Here is a 22,225-nt window from a genome sequence, read left to right as displayed (position 1 = left end):
ATTTACATTCAAGCAGTAAATGACTATTTTGTAAATGACAATCAAAATGTAATATAATGCACAAAACAGGGAAGAGCAAGAAAAATTACTTGATTGTCTAATGAATCATACATCTATTTGGAAGGTTTTCCAACCAGGAAAATTTTCCAACTCGGTACAGATAAAGAACAGGTTGAACGAAACAAGCCAGCACATTACAAAAAAGGCCAAAAGAAAAAAGTTCATTCATTTTATGTTTAGTGAGAAAGACAGTGAATCCTGCAATACTAAATGGCACATAAATAAGAACCATGGTCACGCTAGTTATTAAAATAAGATAAAATGCTCTTCTCTTCATGTGGTTTTCCTCCTCTCTATCTCTCCCTCTATCTCCTGGTCCTGACTGCTTCAGAGTTCTGAGAACAGCTACAAGATAAAGCAACTGAATCAAGAGGAAAAGCATGTACTGGAGAGAGTAGAACCCTGAATAAATATAATCTAAGTCTATAGTCCACGTGCAGCAGAAACAGGAGCCAAGAGTGATTATCCAGACCACAGCGCAGCAGATCACTCTATATCTGAGAGGTTTGTACTTCAGAAAGGTTACGGGATGAACCACTGCCAGGTAACGCTCAACACAGATCAGACACTCAAAAAGAGGATGTCCAGTGATGCTTAGTCCTGACAAAAACACAGTTAATGTTGTAATGTGTGAAAACCTAATAAATGTAAAGATTATACAGAACAAACTATTCAGACAGGTGCCCATCTCACAAACAGAGAGATTGAGGATAAAGAACTCTGATGCAATGCCACTTCCTGTTCCTGTGATGATTAGCCATATAACATAGGAGTGTGTAGGAAGACCAAACACGAAATTGATGCAGTACATGTAAAGGTTGAGACTTCCGATTGTGGAGTTTGTAGATGATTCATCTGAGGTAAAGTTTACTGTAGAGTTGTTCATCTCCTCTGTTCTTGTCTTCCAAGCTCAAACCCTCAAGAAATATTTCAGTTATTATAGCTGTGATCAATAGAAAACAAGAAGAGAAAATTCAGACTGTATTAAACAAACCAATGTGTGTAATTTCACAAAATTTGCATTTGAGCCATTCCACAGAATAGGTGCCATTTCTGTCCCCAGGACATAACATGTACAAATATGCATAAAAAGTAACTATATAATACAATTATTAAGCAAAGTGTCCTGCACATTAATCTAACTGCACATTTAAAATATGTAATAAAAAAAAAAAAAAACTAAAACACTGAAAATTTACCATTTGTCCCCAGCGCTACATTTTAATTTTGCATTTTTGTTTACCTCCATATCCCATCTGTGATTTAAATATATTTATTTCAAAATAAATTTATAATAGTTTAGGTAAAACATTTTTTTTCTTTAAAAATTAAAGTTAAACCAAAAAGTTTGGTCCATCATTTGTCCCAAAAATGGGTTTGTGTACTACACCTTGTGTAGATAAATAGTGTTTTTTTATGATAAATATTATTTTTTTTTACCATGAAACCAACAATTTTTGTAAAAATAAACACCTGCTTGAGGGGAAATTGAAGGAATTTGTTGACATATTTATAAATATGCTTTTCAAAAGACAGAAGAGTTTTTGTAACAGGACTAAGAAAAATCCATACATCCTCCACATTAAAATTCAGTAAAAAAAAATTAAATAAAGTTACCTGAGATGGACCAATACAGATTTTGAATAGTTAAATATGTGTATTACTAGATTTAAAAAAAAAAAAAAAAAAAGTTTGATTATATATTTTGTAAATATTTTTTAAATATTTTATTTTATTTTATTTTATTTTATTTTATTTTATTTTATTTATTTATTTTTTGAAGAGTTTTGGAAGCAAATGGCACCCATTTGGTGGAATAGCTCATTTACAACCAGGTAATTTTAAGATAAGTCAATTTTAATCCAAGTCACTTTACATCCAAATGACAAAATAAATGCAATTCAGCATGAAATGAATTCACAACACGAAATGGCTCTATTAATTCAAATAAAGTAGTCTATATTTGCAATAAAAATCTATTTAGTTTCAATTCCCTTTTTACACAACTGTCTTTATGCATTTTTACCAAATTTTTAATTAGTATTACTGTAGATATCTGCCATTTTATTTAAAAGTAGAACCATCTTACATTCTCATAGACTTTATCCAATAAATTTATGCATGTTGAATATGAATCATAAATTTATCACCTGAAGAATGAATGTCCAGTTTTGATGGATATATATAAATCTCTGTGCTGCGTTTTGTAGACTGACTTCACAGCTGCCACAAGAGTAAATGTGAATGCTACACTATACATTACATAAAACATCAGACATGCAAATTTAAAAGGTACAAGTGTAACAGTATTGAGTAAACAGGAATATAAAAATGCATTTTGTTTTTGTTTGGAAATGTGTTTGTTGAATGCTTACAACACTTAATTTACTTTCAATGCTTTCAGAGATAATCTCATTTGACTGTTTGTAACTATGAGTTATAATGCACAGAAAAAAAATATTTAAACACACAGAACAGATTTAGAATGGGATAGTCAAGGTTTTTACTTGCAAATTTTCCCTTTCGTCTAGTGCTTTGTAAAATAAACTTAATTCATGGGGAACAGAAGCAGGGCAATTTTCCAGCTCGTTGTAGAAAAAGAACAGGCTGAACAAAACCAGCCAGTACATAACAAACATAACTAAAAGTAGACAGTTCCTTAATCAACCGATGAGTCAAAATTGAAGAGAATCCCATGATTATATATGGCACATATATAATAGCAATGCTCAGAGTAGTTATTAGAATAATATAAAATGCTCTTCTCTTCATGTGGTTTTCCTCTTTTCTTTCTCTCCTTCTTTCTCCTGGTCCTGACTGCTTCAGAGCTCTGAGAACAGCCACAAGACAAAACAACTGGATGGAGAAGAAGAGTAGAAATTGCAGTGCAAAGAACCACATATGTACAGTTGAATTAGAGAACATTAACATAAACATGCTGCACAAACAGGACCCAATAATAAGTATCCAGACCACAATGCAGCAGATCACTCTACACATGAGAGGTTTGAACCTCAAAAAGGTTACAGGATAAACTACTGCCAGGTAACGCTCAACACAGATCAGACACTGAAACAAAGGGCGACCAGTGATGGCGAGCCCTCTAAGAAAGTTTGATACTATGTTGAGACATGAAAACCACATTACCATTGCATCAAAAATACATAACAGACAGTTACCAATCTCACAAACAAAGTGATTGAGGATGAAGAACTCTGATGCAACTCCATTTCCTGTTCCTGTGATGATGAGCCATATGACATAGAAGAGTGTAGGAAGACCAAACAACAAAATGATGATAAACACACAAATCTCCAGTGGTCCAGTGGACTGAATTGGGGAGTCTGTAGATGTTTCAGGTGAGGTGAAGTTCACTGTATAGTTATTCATCTCCTCTGTTTGTATTTTCATCTCAGAATCTCAAGAAATAAACAGGCCTATTAAAAAACAATCAAACAACCCACACATCAGCAGTGTTTTAATGTTAAATATGTAATATTACAGATAATGACAGTGCAGGTCATTTTAATACTCCACAGTGACTATATCTGCTCTACACATCAACTAAATATCTGAAAAATACAGAAAAAAATGCAGTCCAAAGTTATATTTCCCTTAAAGGTTTATTTAAATGTTTATTTGAATGTTTAACCATCTTACAATTATTAACTATTAATGTTGAAATTATTAATGTTTGTCACCTGAGGAGTGAATGTCCAGCCTCTGTGGATGTACATACAGCTTTGTGTTGTGTTTTTGTAGACACACTTTGAATCTGTCATTAGAATTTACGTGCATGACTTCATCTGCTACACATCACATAAAACATCACATATGCAAATGTTCATGAAAAGACATATATCTGGATTTGGCATAAACAGGAATATATATATATATATGCAGAATCTGCAAATTGGTAACACTGTAAATTAGTGTTTTCATAATTGGTAAAGTGATTTTAAATTGCAAAAAAATGTGGCCAGTAATTAATAAACAGAATGAATAAATCAATAAATCACTCAGGAAGCCAGTAACTTAGTCTGGTGTTTCTAGTCAAATGAACAATTTCCAAACCTATAACATAATATTATGAAGCAATGCGAGGTTAGCTGCATTCAGGGTTGCCAGGTTTTTACATGAAAACCCGCCAAATTTCTACTCGAAACTAGCCCAAATGTAGCCCAAATGCATTTTGAGGAGTCCCCCGGATAAAATCACGTTCCACGGGGTAAAATACACTTTTTTTTTTTTTTTTGGCGGGGTTCCCGTCAACTGTCTAATTTAGCATTCCAGAGGTTAAATGTTACGTTATTGGGGTCGCTTCAACCCGCTGACATGAAAAACAACCCGCGGCAACAGTGTGAAGGTAGTGTGACTTGGCAACACTGGCTGCATTGAAAACAAATGAGGGCAAATATAGTTCACAATGGTCGAAGCTTGCAGGATTTTGTCCACAAAATGATAAGTGCACACATTATTTTATTATTCCACACACTGTATTCGCTTTCTTCTGTTAACGCAAGTCATACACCATCACATGGACAAATTGCTGGAACACAAATAGTTTACAGACCTTCTTTAGTGTTATTGCTGTTAGTTGGCAGTCAGCAACAGCACATCTTAACCATGCGGCACGTCCTGATTTTGCTGAGTTAGATGTGTTCCTACACCTAAACCTAACCTTACTCATGGGTAAGGTTAGGTTTAGGTGTAGGGATGTGGTCAAGATAAAATTTTTGGATTAAAATATTGTTCCAGGGTCAGCAAAATGTTGACCCAGGAACACATCTAACTCAGCAAAATCAGGACGTCCCTACACCTAAACCTAACCTTACCCATGAGTAATCTCTAAAATCAGACGAAATGATAGATGAGTGATACTGATGTACATGCTCCAAACACTGTAAGCCTAAACTTAAAAACTATAAACTGTTTTTTCAAATCTGATTGGTTAATCACCATGTTGTTCCAGGGTCAACAAAGATGTTGATCCAGGAACATGTTGTACTTGGTAAAATCAGGTTCTGCAACTCTGCGTTTATTTTTATATTTAGTTATATTGAAAAAGTTGCAGTTTAGTAAATGAAATTCAGAATCCATTGTGGCAGTGTTCATCGTTTACTTAGATAAGTGGATATAATTAAACTTTCCTGTCACTGAACATATAATTTCTAAAGTGGCATTAAACATCACCACACTCCTGTTCAAGTTTTAGAGAATTTTGAATTAGTTTCTAGCGCCATTCAGTGGGCATTTTTCGTTTTTTACGCAAAATCTGCACAACACGCATAAGGGAACAGTCACAAATGTTTATTATACAAAGTATACACCACTTTATTTAGAGTAAAACTACAATTTCTCAGCATTTTACTTGATATAATTAAAGTATTAAAGGCTTAGAAAAAGTTGATTTGATTGTGTAATGAAGAGGCTATATTTTATAATTTCATCTCATCACTTATGATTAAACTTGACACTTGTTCGCCAAGAAACATTTATCAACTGACCCTCAACTCTATTTTTTTCTAAAAATAAACACACAAAATGGAACTAATCTGAATGTACATGAGACAGTCAAAAATATGCATAAGTAAATCAGCGAGGTGGGGGATTTCTCTAAATAAACAGAATATGAATTTACATATAAATATGTTCACATCAGCATGTTTCAATGTCATAAAAAGTAAGAATGTTTATTTAGTAAAAACTAAGTAAAAACAGGGACTTACAAATTAAGCTATTCAAACGACAATGTTCTAAACTGAACTAATGACAGTTAGTTGACAATGACAATGAGTGGTTTATGGAGAAGAAATGCAGGAAAGTTTTCCAGTCCTGTGCAGATAAAGAACAGGCTGAACAAAACCAGCCAGAACAAAACATAAGAAACTGAAAGAAAAAAGGTACTTAGTAAACCACTGCATAAGAACAAACATGAATCCTGATACAATAAATGGAATATATATAATAGACATAGTCACAGTAGTTATTAGAATGAGATAAAACGCTCTTCTCTTCATGTGGTTTTCCTCTTTTCTTTCTCTCCCTCTCTCTCCTGGTCCTGACTGCTTCAGAGCTCTGAGAACAGCCACAAGACAAAACAACTGGATGGAGAGATAGAGAAGGAACTGAATCGAGAAGAAGTATACGTACACCTGATAATTAAATAGCTCTGATGTAAACATGCAACAAAAACAAGAAGCAAGAATAGTTATCCAGGCCACACTGGAGCAGATCCCTCTATATCTAAGAGGTTTGTACTTCAGAAAGGTTACAGGATGAACCACTGCCAGGTAACGCTCGACACAGATCAGACACTGAAACAGAGGACGGCCAGTGATGCTTAGTCCTAATAAAAACCATATTACGCTGAGAAGTGAGAGCTCAGTGTAATACCAGATTACAGATACCAAAGAGTTCAGACAGATGCCAAGCTCACAAAATGAGAGATTGAGGCTGAAGAACTCTGATGCAACTCCGCTTGCTGTTCCTGTGACGATGAGCCATATTATATAGGAGTGCGTAGGAAAACCAAACAAGATATTGATGCCGTACATGCAAATGTCCAGGCTAGTGATTACCACAAGTGAATCATATTTGAAGTTTGTGGATGCTTCAGATGTGAAGTTCACTGTAGAGTAATTCATCTTCTCCTTTTTTATCACTCAGTCCAAAAGCTCACAAAAATCAACAGCAGTCTTGATCTGTGGGGGGAAATGATGTAGAGTGACGACAACTAATCAGAGATAAAGTACAGGGATAAAGATTCAGTAGGTTAATACATATTTTCAATTATATGAATGTTTCTCTTTATGTTTTCAATTTATTATGCATTGTAATATAAAAACAAAATTCAGTCATTTCTGAATTAACTTTGAGTCTCGTAGAAATATACAGCATATTAATTAATATATAGATTCCCAGAGGATGTGAATATGTTAGACGGAAACACATAAGGCCACAAAGTACATTCACGAATTATATTTTCAGGGTCTGCATAAAAATATTGAATTAAAAACATCCTGTGGTTTATTATTGTGCAAGAAACAATGAACATGGTCGTAGTTTGTGCAACCATTAACCATCCTATGCATTGTTTTACCATTTTAAAATAAATAAACATATTGAACAGATGGTTATGTTTTGTAACTGAAACAAGTCAACAAGTCAATGATGAAGTTATATTCTCAATACATTCTATACTACTAGAATCCAATGAAAATGTAATAACAGATGTCTGATATTCTATTAATAATATCAATAAAGTGTTTACTCTTACAGCCCATGTTCATCCAGAAAATGTCAAGTTTACAAGAGAGGTTTATCACCTGAAGACTGAGTGTTGAGTTAATCTGGATAAATATAAATCTTTGTGCTGTGTTTTCCAGACTGACTTCACAGCTGTCCCAAGAATATGTGAGCATGACTTCATCTGGTACACATCACATAAAACACCAGAAATGCAAATTTATAATCCAATCAGTTTACAAAAAAAGAGAGTCATATATCAAACTAAACATTTATTACTTTCAATGGCAGACATTCATAAAAGCACATTAAAAAAGCAGTTTAGCAATATTAAAATATCAGTATGGTACATTATTTTTGCATTATGCTAGGATTAAGTATGAAAACTACCTTCATAAATTGTCAAAAGCAAAAGGCAACAATCACGACAAACAGGACCCAATAATAATTATCCAGACCCAGGCAGATCACTCTATATCTGAGAGGTTTTGTACTTCAGAAAGGTTACAGGACAAACTACTGCCAGGTAACGCTCAACACACATCAGACACTGAAACAGAGGACGACCAGTGACGCTTAGTCCTTTTACAAAATTTGAGATTATTTCAAGACATGAAAACTGAATTGCCATCGATAAAACAAACATAACAGACAGTTACCAATCTCACAAACAGAGAGACTGAGGATGAGGAACTCTGATGCAACTCCATGCAGTATTCACGGCAAAATAGAATATTACTGAGTTGAAAGTAAGAAATTATTAACGTTTGTCACCTGAAGAGTGAATGTCCAGCCTCTGGATGTAAATACACCTTTGTGCTGGGTTTTGGAAACTGACTTTGAAGCTGTCATTAGAAAATATGTGCATGACTTAATCTGCTACACATCACATAAAACATCACATATGCAAATATTTATGAAAAGACATTATCTGTAAAAACAGAAATTAAAAAAAAAAAGCATTTTAGTTCGATGTGGAAGCTGCGACCTGGACTCACTGTACAAACTGAAAATGTAAAACAATTTAAAAATAATAATAATAAAATAAAATAAATAAATACACAAGTTATATATACACAATTTCTCAGCTTACCTGATTTAATGAAAGGATTAAAGACTAAGGAAAAGTTTATTTGGTTGTGTAATAAAAAGCCTCTACCTGTCTTTGGAGCAGAATATAAAATTGTGTTTTATAGCAATGTTTTCATATTAATGTTTATATTTTGTAATTACATCTGATCACCTACAGTCTTGACATGGCACTTGTTAACCAAGCAACATTTAAACATTCATCAACTGACTCTTAACTTTAATAGCCTTGCAAAAAAATAAATAAATAAATAAATAAATAAATAAATACATACATACATACATACATACATAAAATATACTTTAACCTTAGTTTGATGTACAGGCTAAAAACACTAGTCTTTGTAAAGAGCATCTATAAATCTGGCCTGCACAGGTGCAACACATTTAACACCTGCTATGCAAATGTATATATCTAACATTTGTCAAATGAAAGATGTAATGTATACTGTACAGAATATGTGTGATGATCTCTATGACTGTCCTTAAACTGGAAAACACATATACACACACATGTAAATGTATAATAAACACACAAAATTTATTATAGTCAAAAATATGCATAAGTCATTGAGATGGAGGATCTCTCTAAATCAACAGAATATTAAATTACATACAGCATGTTGACATCAGCATTTTTTAGTGTCATAGGTGTATGAATATTTATTTAGAAGATAAGTAATATTAAAAACTTACAAATGAAGATATTCGAAAGAAAATGTTTAGTAAGTTAGTCAAATTTAAAAAACTGAATGTTTAATGAAGAACAAAGACAAGAAAGTTTTCCAACCCTGTGCAAATAAAGAACAGGTTGAACAAAACCAGCCAGAATAAAACATAGGAAACTGAAAGAAGAAAGGTCCACAATAAACCACTGCATAAGTAAAAAAATAAATCCTGAGATAATAAAGGGCATATATATTATAAACATAGTCGCAGTTGTTATGAGAATGAGATAAAATGCTTTTCTCTTCATGTGGTTCTCGCCTGGTCCTGTTTGCTTTAGAGTTCTGAGAACAGCCACAAGACAAAACAACTGGATGGAGAAGAAGAGAAGGAACTGAATCAAGTAAAAGTACACGTAAATCTGAAAATTAAATTGCTCTGCAATAAACATGCACAACAAACAAGAGCCAAGAGTGATTATCCAGGCCACAGTGCAACAGATCACTCTATATCTGAGAGGTTTGTACTTCAGAAAGGTTACAGGATGAACCACTGCCAGGTAACGCTCAACACACATCAGACACTGAAACAGAGGACGACCAGTGATGAATGGTCCTAATAAAAACCATGCCAATTTTATGACATGTGAAATCCCAGTGTAATTGTAAATTAGAGACAACAAAGAGTTCAGACAGATACCAATCTCACAAAAAGTGAGATTTAGGTTAAAGAATTCTGATGCAACTCCACTTCTTGTTCCTGTGATGATAAGCCATGTAACATAGGAATGTGTAGGAAAACCAAGCAAGATACTGATGCTCCACGTACAAATGTCCAGGTTGGTAATTTCCCCAAATGCATCATATGTGGAGTCTGTAGGTGCTTCATATGTGAAGTTTACTGTAGTGTTATTCATCTTCTCCATCTTTATTCCTTCAGTCCAAAACCTCACAAAAATGTTATTAATATTGCAACCGTAACCTATGGAGGTAAATCGGGGTAATAAGGATTCAGTTCTTAAAAATTCAATAATTTATTATATTTTCAATTACATGAATGTAGTTTATATTTATATTCAACTTTGTTATGATTTGTAATAATATAAACAACATTTAACCATATTTTACATAGAAATAGAGCCCATAAATGAATGTATGGACTCCCAGAGGATCAAGAAGGAAACATAAGAAATATTTATGAAATTTCATGGTCTGTATAAAAATACTGAAACACGTCTTGTGGTTTATTATTGTGTGAGAAACAATAAACATAGGCATAGTTTGTGTGTGCAACCATTAAACAAGCCAATATAATGTCACTAATTTTATATTCAGCTGCTGTCCCAGTTTTAATGTACAGAATAACTAAATTAGGAAGGAGTTTAAGACTGAAACATCTGTCTCAATCACACACGCAATTTCAGGTTGCACAGAAGTCACACACACAATTTCAGGTTGCACAGAAATCTCAAAATTAGTTGAATGACGTTTAGTATGTGCTGCTGTTTATCAAATGTGTCAGTCTCAGAAAAAGGTCTCATTATATACACTGTTAGAATAGGACAATATTTGGCCAAATTACAACTATTTGAACATCTGGAATCTGAGCATGCAAAAAATAAAAAAAAATAAAAATATTGAGGAAAACGCCTTTAATGTTGTCCAAATGAAGTTCTGAGCAATGCATATTTCTATTAAAAAAAAAATTAAGTTTTGATATATATACAGTAGGAAATTTACAAAATATCTTCATGGAACATGATCTTTACCTAATATCCTGATGATTTTTGGCATAAAAGAAAAATCGATAATTCTGACCCATGCAATGTATTTTTGACTATTGCTACAAATATACCCGTGCTACTTATGACTGGTTTTGTGGTTCAGGGTCGCAACTGAGATTGGAAATTAAACAAATCCAAACACATAAATGCAATTTAACCGTACATTTTCAAAACATTCTATATTTTGAGAAATTTAAACAAAAATGTCTGATATTAATAATAACAGTCAAGTGCTTATTCTTATAGCCTACAGAAAATACCAAGATTACAAGAGTTTATCACCTGAAGAGTGAATATCCAGTCTCTCTGGAAGTATATAAATCTCTGTGCTGTGTTTTGTAGACTGACTTCACAGCTGTCACAAGAATATATGTGCATGACTTCATCTGCTACATGTCACATAAAACACCAGAAATGCAAATTTATAATGTAAAACGAGACAGTGACTGACATTCATCCATGCACATTTCTAAGGCAAAGTAGTATTTGTATTAGTATACCAATTCAGTACGAAGTACATAAAATTAATTACTGAGAAAGTCACATCTTTTTCTAAGCAAAGATGGCACATACTATATAAAAACATAATATTTAAAAACAAAAATAGTAATTTAACTTGTAAAAACTGAACAATTTAATGTTTTCTTGAAAACAGAGAGCTTTCCAGCATGGTTCAGATAAAGAACAGGCTGAACAAAACCAGCCGGTACATAACAAAAAAGCCAAAAAGTAAAAGGTTCCTGAAAATGCAATCCTAAGATAGATAATGGCATATATATAACAGTCATGCTCACAGTATTTATCAGAATGAGATAAAACGCTCTTCTTTTTATGTGGTTTTCCTTGTTTCTCTGTTTCCCTCTCTCTCCTGGTCCTGACTGCTTCAGACCTCTGAGAACAGCCACAAGACAAAACAACTGGATGGAGAAGAAGATGAGGAACTGCAATGCGAAGTAGCATACATAACTATAAAAGTTACACAAGACTATAGTAAACAAGCAGCACAAACAGGAACCAAGAATAATTATCCAAGCCACAATGCAGCAATTCACTCTGTATCTGAGAGGTTTGTACTTCAGAAAGGTTACAGGATGAACCACTGCCAGGTAACGCTCAACACACATCAGACACTGAAATAGAGGACGACCAGTGACGCATAGTCCTAATGTAAAATATTTTAATGTTTTTAAACTTGAAAACCAGCAATCAAGTACATAGAGAAAAATATTCAGAGTGTTGACCATCTCACAAACAAGGAGATTGAGATTGAAGAACTCTGATGCAACACCACTTCCAGGTCCTGTGATGATGAGCCACATAACATAGAAGTGTGTAGGAAAACCAGGAATTGGAAAAACAGGAAATTGAAGCTGTGCAGACAAAGATCCAGAATTTTCAGTGGCCCAATGAGATGAGTTGTGGAGAATGTAGATGCTTCAGGTACGACGTTCACTGTACAGTTCATCTCCTCCTTGCTTGTATCTCAGCTCAAAATCTTATAGAAAATATAGAAAAAAGCAATGTAAATAAACCTAAATTTGCATGTGGTTTCAAAGCTGACAGATTTTACAGCATGTTTTTATGTAAGATTTACTTTTTGATTTTAAATAAGCACGGCCAAATTGTGTGTTCCTTTGATCTAAAACAATGCATTTTTACGAAATCTATTTTAGGGAAATGTGTAATACAAATATAATTAATTAAAGGATGCATTAATGCCTAAAAATGCTTAGATTTGCAAAGCATCTGATTTCACCAAAAGGCTATTTGGTGTCCCATTTTTACAGAAAACACTAGTTAAATGGGACAAATTCCTTTCAAACACACATAAACCTTCAAAAATGTCTCAAAAATGCTCACTGTCTCATAAGTCAAATGAAATTGAAATTCAGAACAGTTTAGTTAATGGGTCATTCTCAAGAACGGGTCTTATTATATCCGTTGTCATATCAGTATTAAATTTACAAACTCAAAGTCAAAGATGTAGAAGAATTCATAACATTGTACAACCCTAGTTTAAATACGATTTACCAAAACTCTTAAATAAAAAAATACTTTAAAGTTTGATATTGTAGTCTTAACAATTTAAAGTGTACTTAGTCTACGTTTATACAGAAAACAGTTTGTAAGAAGAGTTTTGTCACCTGAAGAGTAAATGTTCAGTCTCTCTGTATGTATGTGTTTTGGAGCCTGACTTCACAGCTGGCATGGGAATATATGTAACATGGCTTCATCTGCCTCATAACATAAAACATCACATATTTAAATATAAAGCAAACAAATGCAAGGTTAAAAAAAAGTCTCATATATTACTAAACATTTGAATGGACTGACACTGACTACATGGTCCAAACATTCCTTTAGAAATGCGATAACATTGTATTTTGAAAAGTCAATCTATCAAAATAGTAAAATACTAAATCAAAATACTTTAAACTGAATCATACTGACAAAGAAATTTAAAATGTCATTCAAAATTGACATCCATTTTTCTGGTCAGTAATAATAAACATTATGAAGAGTAAACTGTCTTAATATGAACTCATTGCATTATACTGAGCAAGAACTAGCAAGATATGAATCAAACTCACTGAGACTGCTGACAGTTTTTTTTTTTTTTAAGCCTTGTTTTATTATATATGTGTTTACAGACAAATCATAACAGTGAAATCTGACCGTAAATTATCTGTGTTGTCTGCGTTATAAATAACAAAGAAACAATTAGATTAAATTTAAAAAAAGAACACAATTATAATAGCCATATCTGAAAAACACACTAAGAATAAATGTAATCTTTATGATCTGAGCCACTTCACACTCCAAATACAGTACAGAAGCCACATGCCAGCTTTCATTAAATATACTAACATGTTCTGGTGTCATTAGAACTAACACAATACAATATATCTGGGGAAAAAAATATTGCTTTACCGAAAACAGAAACATTTTCTGACCCGGTTCAGGTAAAGAACAGGCTGAACAAAACCAGCCAGTATATAACAAACAAAAGCAACAGTAAAAGCTTCCTGAACGTAATGTTGGCTCAGAATGAAATACAATGCTGTGATGATATAAGGCAGATACGTGATAATCATGCTCACAGTTGTTAATAAAATGAGATAAAATGCTCTTCTCTTCATGTGGTTTTCCTCCTCTTTCTTTTTCTCTCCTGGTCCTGACTGCTTCAGAGCTCTGAGAACAGCCACAAGACAAAAGGACTGGATGCAGAAGAAGATGAGGGACTGCATTGCAAACCAGTAGACAAAAAGATAGAAGTTACATGAGACCATATTAAACAAGCAGTACAAGCAAGAGCCAAGAGTGATTATCCAGGCCACAGTGGAGCAGATCACTCTATATCTGAGAGGTTTGTACTTCAGAAAGGTTACAGGATGAACCACTGCCAGGTAACGCTCAACACACATCAGACACTGAAACAGAGGACGACCAGTGGTGGTTAGTCCAAATAATAAATATTTTAATGTTTTGAGACTTGAAAACCAGCGCTCAAGTACATGGAGAAAAATATTCAGAGAGATGGCCATCTCACAAACAGAGAGATTGAGCATGAAGAACTCTAATGCAACTCCATTTCCAGTTCCTGTGATGATGAGCCAGATCACATAGAAGTGTGCAGGAAACCCAAATAAGAATTTGAAACCGTGCAGACAAAGATCCAAAATGTTCAGTGGCCCAAAGTGTTGAGTCGTAGAAAATGTAGATGATTCAGGTAAGAAGTTATCTGTACAGTTATTCATCTCCATTGTGTTTGTCCCTCAGATGAAAATCTCACGTAAAAGGCGTTCTATCAAGGGGAAAAAAGGGAGAGAAATAGGTTCTATTATCTTTATTTTTTTATATATTCTTATTGTTGTATCATTATTAAATGATAATAAAAATTAGCAAACTTCACAAAATTCAAACAGTGTGAAACAATTTACCAGAACATTCAAATGAAAAAAAGACTTACAGATCAAACATTCCAGCCTGGTCTGTTTAAACGCAAGTATAACGTTTAGAGACACAAAAGGTAAATTTGTTTTGTTGTTGTTGTTTTACGTTTTTACTGGTGCTAAAATGTACAAATCGCTACGTATTTTTAGCTAAAAACGTAAAATATTTGCGTATCTTTTATATCATTAAGATGTTCGTAACAATGCCTTTTTATCATTTTATCAATAAGCGAGTTCGATTTTTAGCCCCCTTAACCTACGCCCAAACGTAAACCTATCCAATTTATAGTGAATATGCATTTTTATAATTTTATCAATAAGCGAATTAGATTTTTAGACCCCTTAACCTGCCCCCAAACCTAAACGTACCCATTCGTGAATATAAAAGGATATAAAACGTGACCAAAATATGTAGGGAAATGTAATTTATTATTTTAGTAATAATTTAGCATAAAAAATATTTTTTATAGTCACTAATCCCACTCATACCTCTAAACCTAACCATAACTCTCTCTGTAGAGAAAAATGACAGACAGAAAAATGCAATCACAATCATTTATTTATTGCAAAAATAAAAGCAGTACCAAAAGCAGTCCAAATGACGACGCGTTGCAGCCGCAGTCCTCTCTGGCGGAATACAGTTCTGTATGTGGTGCAGAGCAGAATTTAAATTGTTAATGCTGAAAATATTATCCAGATTATTTTCCCGATCCACTTGGTGAAGGTGTGCGCGACGAATGCAGGCGAGAACCAATGAACATCACACATTTAAATATATGAATTAAACATAAGGTTCAAAAAGACAGTCATATATCTTACTAAACGTGTTACTGTTTTGTTTGGATATCGACCCTGCCTGTCTAGACTACGCTATGTTTATTAAAGCTCGCATCTGGATCTTACACGCTTCCCTGAGTCCTGTTACAGAGTCCCATTTTTACAGAAAACACTAGTTAAATGGGACAAATTCCTCTCAAGCACACATAAACCTTCAAAAATGTCTCAAAAATGCTCACTGTCTCATACAGAATTCTCATAAGTCAAATGAAATTGAAATTCAGAACAGTTTAGTTAATGGGTCATTCTCAAGAACGGGTCCTATTATATCCGTTGTCATATCAGTATTAAATTTACAAACTCAAAGTCAAGAGATGTAGAAGAATTCATAACACTGTAAAACCCTAGTTTAAATCCAATTTACCAAAACTCTTAAATAAAAAAAGACTTTAAAGTTTGATATTGCAGTCTTAACAATTTAGAGTTTACTTAGTATACATTCATACAGAAAAAAGTTTATAAGAAGAGTTTTATCACCTGAAGAGTGAATGTTCAGTCTCTCTGTATATGTTTTGTAGCCTGACTTTACAGCTGGCATGAGAATATATGTACATGTCTTCATCTGCCTCATAACATAAAACATCACGTATTTAAATATAAAGTAAACAAATTCAAGGTTAAAAAAACGTCTCATATATTACTAAACATTTGAATGGACTGACACTGACTACATGTGTTGGTCCAAACATTCCTTTAGAAATGCGATAGCATTGTATTTTGAAAAGTGATGTTCTTCTTTTGGAGAGTGTTGTTATAAAGTACAGCAGTGCAGCTTTGCATCATTAACCAACTGAACAATCTATCAAAATAGTAAAATACTAAATCAAAAATACTTTAAACTGAATCATACTGACAAAGAAATGTAAAATGTCAATCAAATTTGACATCCATTTTCTTCACTAATAATAAACATTAGGAAGAGTAAACTGCCTTGATATGAACTCATTGCATTTAGCAAGAACTAGCAAGATATGAATCAAACTCACTGAGACTGCTGACAGTTTCTTTTTCATACATCGTTTTATTATATACGTGGTTACAGACAAATCATAACAGTGAAATTGGACCATAAATCCTCTGTCTTGTCTGCATTATAAATAAGAAAGAAACAATTAGATTAAAATGGAAAAACAGAACACAAGATTTAATTTAACTTACACTTATAATAGCCATATCGGAAAAAAAAAAAAAAAAAAAAAAACACTAAGAATAAATGTCATCTTTATGATCTGAGCCACTTCACACTCCAAATACAGTACAGCTTTCAGCTTTCATTAAATATACTAACATGTTCTGGTGTCATTAGAACTAACACAATACAATATATCTGAGAAAAAAAAAATATATTTCTTTACTGAAAACAGGAAAATTTTCTGACCCGGTTCAGGTAAAGAACAGGCTGAACAAAACCAGCCAGTATATAACAAACAAAAGCAACAGTAAAATGTTCCTGAACGTAATGTTGGCTCAGAATGAAATACAATGCTGTGATGATATAAGGCAGATATGTGATAATCATGCTCACAGTTGTTATTAGAATGAGATAAAATGCTCTTCTCTTCATGTGGTTTTCCTCCTCTTTCTTTTTCTCTCCTGGTCCTGACTGCTTCAGAGCTCTGAGAACAGCCACAAGACAAAACAACTGGATGGAGAAGAAGATGAGGAACTGCAATGCGAAGTAGCATACATAACTATAAAAGTTACACAAGACTATAGTAAACAAGCAGCACAAACAGGAACCAAGAATAATTATCCAAGCCACAATGCAGCAATTCACTCTGTATCTGAGAGGTTTGTACTTCAGAAAGGTTACAGGATGAACCACTGCCAGGTAACGCTCAACACACATCAGACACTGAAATAGAGGACGACCAGTGACGCATAGTCCTAATGTAAAATATTTTAATGTTTTTAAACTTGAAAACCAGCGATCAAGTACATAGAGAAAAATATTCAGAGAGATGGCCATCTCACAAACAGAGAGATTGAGCATGAAGAACTCTAATGCAACTCCATTTCCAGTTCCTGTGATGATGAGCCAGACAACATAGAAGTGTGCAGGAAACCCAAATAAGAATTTGAAACCGTGCAGACAAAGATCCAAAATGTTCAGTGGCCCAAAGTGTTGAGTCGTAGAAAATGTAGATGATTCAGGTAAGAAGTTATCTGTACAGTTATTCATCTCCATTGTGTTTGTCCCTCAGATGAAAATCTCACGTAAAAGGCGTTCTATCAAGGGGAAAAAAGGGAGAGAAATAGGTTCTATTATCTTTATTTTTTTTATATATTCTTATTGTTATATCATTATTAAATGATAATAAAAATTAGCAAACTTCACAAAATTCAAACGGTGTGAAACAAAGTCAAAGGTAAATTTTAAATGCAATTTATGATACTTTTCTATAAGCCCTAATTTAAATGCAATTTACCAGAACATTCAAATGAAAAAAAGACTTACAGATCAAACATTCCAGCCTGGTCTGTTTATACGCAAGTATAACGTTTAGAGACACAAAAGGTATTTGTTTTTTGGTTGTTGTTGTTTTTTTTTACGTTTTCACTGATGCTAAAACGTACAATTTAAACGTATTTCAACGTATAAAACGTACAAATCGCTACGTATTTTTAGCTAAAATCGTAAAATATTTACGTATCTTTTATATCATTAAGATATTTGTAACAATGCCTTTTTATCATTTTATCAATAAGCGAGTTCGATTTTTAGCCCCCTTAACCTACGCCCAAACGTAAACCTATCCATTTTATAGTGAATATGCATTTTTATAATTTTATCAATAAGCGATTTAGATTTTTAGACCCCTTAACCTGTCCCAAACCTAAACCTATAGTTTCTTTCGCGGCAATATCTGAATTTGTAAAATGCACTTCAGCACGGGTTTATTGCTGTTGGTTACGGTTGCTGGACTTGCTACTCGGGATGGAGATGAAGATTGTCAGATAAAGACTTGAATTTGGGTCTGTTCCTCACTATTGTATGGATTCTGAAATTTGGATTACAGCCACTGATCTATATAATGACAGTGATTACAGCGCACAAATAAAACTGGTTTATTTTGTAACTATGTTGCATGTTCGGTGTATTTTATGGTTTTATTGTTAGTGACATCATGTCGGAGAAAAGGCCTTTTGTATCCCATTACGTTAATATTGCATGAATGGTTAAACAATTGCATAAATGTTATTTATTTTAAGGTTTTAGAGTGTAATCATGTTTAACATTATATAGGCTTATTCTTGGAAACGAGCTGGCAGCAGAAATCACACAGAACAGAATGAAATATTATAATTTCATATTAAGTAAACGATTAAACAGTTTAATAATGCAACTGAAACATAAAGCCATTGGTACGACAACTAAAAACAACAATAATAATGGAATTAATGCCGCGATTTCAATATTCATAAGGATTAGTTTTTAGGTGCCGTCAATACGTCAGTATTGTACGTTTAAATGCTGATAATATGTAAGTTTTTGTACGTTTAGACACTGTAAATACGTCAGTATTGTACGTTTTAGTGTCTGGAATAACGTAAGTGAAAGTACGTTTTGTAGAACCACATTTTACGTAAAATACATTATTTGAGATCAACATGCCGGTACTAATCTAGTGTCTAAATTCATATAGAAAATCTCATAATCTCATAAATTAGAGAATAAGACGAGTTCATCACCTGAAGAGTGAATGTCCAGTCGCTCTGGATGTGTATAAGTCTTTGCTGTGCTTTGTAGACTATCACAAGCATTTAAGTGCATGACTTCATCTGGCTCATAACATAAAACATCACATATTTAAATATATTAATTAAACATAAGGTTCAAAAAGAGAGTCATATATCTTAAACATTTGAATAGAGCTACGACTAACTTGAATTTAAAATTCTTCATCAGTGCACGTTTATACATTATTGACTGACTCATATATTCAATACCAAACACTACAACAACGGTATATGGAAAAGGTAACAGCAGGTCGATGCTGAAATATTTTTTTACATGAACAAATGACAGACTGTTTGTAATGGTGAGTCTCTTTAAATAAACATGCAGAGAGTCACACAAACACAATCTATCAGATATTTGTTGATCGATTTGAACAAGGAATGTTTGCTTTTCCCATGCAGGTTATAAATGGCATACAGGTGTGATGCATTGTACACCTGACATCCAATTTTTTGCTTTGTCAAATTTAAAGTACTGTATAAATGTGTTGTGATAATTTTTCAATTCCAATTAAATAATCAAGGCAGTCATCAAATGGAAAATATAGATAGTGATGATGCAGTTTACTGTAAAGAAGCACAACACACAGAATGGATTTAATGTGTCTGAAATAAGGTGGTTTAGTAAGATCTTACAACTAAACAACTTCATGATTTATTAAAAGTGAAGACAGGAGAGTTTTCCAGCCCGGTTCAGATAAAGAACAGGCTGAACAAAACCAGCTAAAATAAAACAAAATAATCCAGCAGCAAATAGGTCCGGAATATACTTTTGACTCACAACATAAATCAATCCTGAGATAATAAATGGCACGTAGATAACAACCATGTTTACAGTAGTTATTAGAATGATGTAAAACGCTCTTCTCTTCATGTGGTTTTCCTCCACTCTCTCTCTCATTCTTTCTCCTGGTCCTGACTGCTTCAGAGCTCTGAGAACAGCCACACAGCAGAACAACTGGATGGAGAGGAAAAAGAGAAACTCCAACGAGAAGAACCATGTATAAAAATAAAACAAGTCTACAGTAAACAAGCAGAATAAACAGGAGCCAAGGGTGATTATCCAGACCACAGTGCTGCAGATCACTCTATATCTGAGAGGTTTGTACTTAAGAAACTTTACAGGATGAACCACTGCCAGGTAACGCTCAACACTGATCAGACATTGAAACAGAGGACGACCAGTGATGCCTAGTCCTATCATACACTTAGCTATTGTCTTGAGAATTGGACAATAATCAAATAGGGAGAGCAAAGAATCCAGAGAGTTCATAATATCACAAACAGAGAGATTGAGGGTGAAGAACTCTGATGCAACTCCACTTCCTGTTCCTGTGACGATGAGCCACACAACATAGGAGTGTGTAGGGAGACCAAACAGAAGATTGAAAATGTCCAGAACTTGCAGCACCCCAAAGTTAAGAGTTGTGGAGTTTGTAGATGCCCCAAATGTGGTGAGGTTCTCTGTAGAGTTATTCATTGCTGTCTCTCAGCTCAAATGCTCACAGAAAATGTAAAAGTTCTATGGAAAAAAATGGACAGGATAAGACCAGAGTTTCGTAATTCTTGTTTACAATAGTTTAATGAATAGTTTAACCAAAAACAAAAACTCTAAACTGGTCAGTGTTCTTTGGAAGAAAATTATGACAGAATCTGTTGTCAACATGTAGCTACAGATTTGATATGAGCAACTGTCAGAGTTAATTAAGCTGATGACAATGCAATATAAAATGTTCATAATTTGATATTCAAATCTGATTCTAAAGCAGTATCAAACTTTACATAATACAGACTAAGTGAAGCAAAGTCAAAACAAGTAAACAAAGGAGTAAGATCTGAAGTAAAATTTTCAATACAATCTGGTTCAAATAACCAGAACATTCAGATATTGTGATTCTTTCAATAATAATCTAATAAGAGAAATTTACAGTCTACATTCATATAGAAAATGTCTCACCTGAAGAGTGAATTTTCAGTCTCTCTGCATGTATATCCTGTAAATCTCTGTTCTGTGTTTTGTAGACTGACTTCACTGCTGTCACAAGAACAAATGTACATGATTTCACAATCTACACGTCAAATAAGACATAACATATGCAAATATTTAAAGTAAGCAAAATTATTCAAAAAATATTTAGAGTAAACACTGATTTTGGATTTGAAATTGTTCAACAAGGGACATTTTATACAACATTTAACATATAGGAGAAGTTAAAGCTTTTCACTAAAATACAGTACAGTAAAGAAAAATATATATGTTTGTATTGAACACTTATGGAGCAACAGATTAAAAGGCTCACCAGCATGGGGTAAAAGGCACAAAGTATTGATACAAATACTTTAGGAAAAATAATGTTTTTTTTAAATAATGTTTAAGTTCATACATGTTCAAATCACACAAAAAAAACAATCACTTTAGCAAAGTCTGTACTATTTTCAGCTTATTTTGATAAATTATTTTTTGTTCAATAAATATACTGTAATTAAAATATGTTAATATAAAACATATTTTTTTAAAATACAGAAACAAAATCATTTTAAAATGTAAAGATTATGAAAGCACTGAAGGAGATCCCATAATAATTTAATATAGATTTACAGCAGTAACATTCTCATTTGCTACTTAAATCTACAGCGTTTTTAAAAATATCAAATGTTAGATCATTAATCACAGAATCAGCTTTGCGCTGCTGCCCACGATCGCATCAAGGATCAGACAAATTTTCACGTGTATCTTGAAAAGCAAACATTTTGGAAAGTGCTACGCCATGTTTTTCTGCCGTCTAGTGGTTTAGAGGAAAATAATATCAAAGGCGCCTTTTACCCCGGGCCGCCTTTCTATCCTACA

The 22,225-nt window shown here is 33.3% G+C and overlaps 3 protein-coding genes across 3 annotated transcripts; all 3 read right to left on the bottom strand.

Moving 5' to 3' along the window:
- Positions 1-2,613: 2,613 nt before the first annotated feature.
- Positions 2,614-3,450, bottom strand: LOC127152182 (chemokine XC receptor 1-like). Its single transcript, XM_051092681.1, has one exon. The coding sequence runs from the start codon at positions 3,448-3,450 to the stop codon at positions 2,614-2,616; it is 837 nt and encodes a 278-aa protein (XP_050948638.1).
- Positions 3,451-13,773: 10,323 nt separating this feature from the next.
- Positions 13,774-16,156, bottom strand: LOC127152181 (hydroxycarboxylic acid receptor 2-like). Its single transcript, XM_051092680.1, has 3 exons — positions 16,114-16,156; positions 15,384-15,442; positions 13,774-14,651 (listed from the first exon to the last, which is right to left on the bottom strand). Exon 3 carries the CDS (start codon positions 14,608-14,610, stop codon positions 13,774-13,776), a length of 837 nt encoding a protein of 278 aa, XP_050948637.1. The 5' UTR covers positions 14,611-14,651; positions 15,384-15,442; positions 16,114-16,156.
- Positions 16,157-16,987: 831 nt separating this feature from the next.
- LOC127152180 (C-C chemokine receptor type 8-like) lies at positions 16,988-17,818 on the bottom strand. The gene has a single exon (XM_051092679.1). It carries the CDS (start codon positions 17,816-17,818, stop codon positions 16,988-16,990), a length of 831 nt encoding a protein of 276 aa, XP_050948636.1.
- Between the last annotated feature and the right edge of the window lie 4,407 nt (positions 17,819-22,225).

The sequence above is a fragment of the Labeo rohita genome, chromosome 21 (genome assembly GCF_022985175.1).
Source record: "Labeo rohita strain BAU-BD-2019 chromosome 21, IGBB_LRoh.1.0, whole genome shotgun sequence".
Lineage (NCBI taxonomy): Eukaryota > Metazoa > Chordata > Actinopteri > Cypriniformes > Cyprinidae > Labeo > Labeo rohita.
This window is presented reverse-complemented; position numbering and strand designations above follow the sequence as displayed.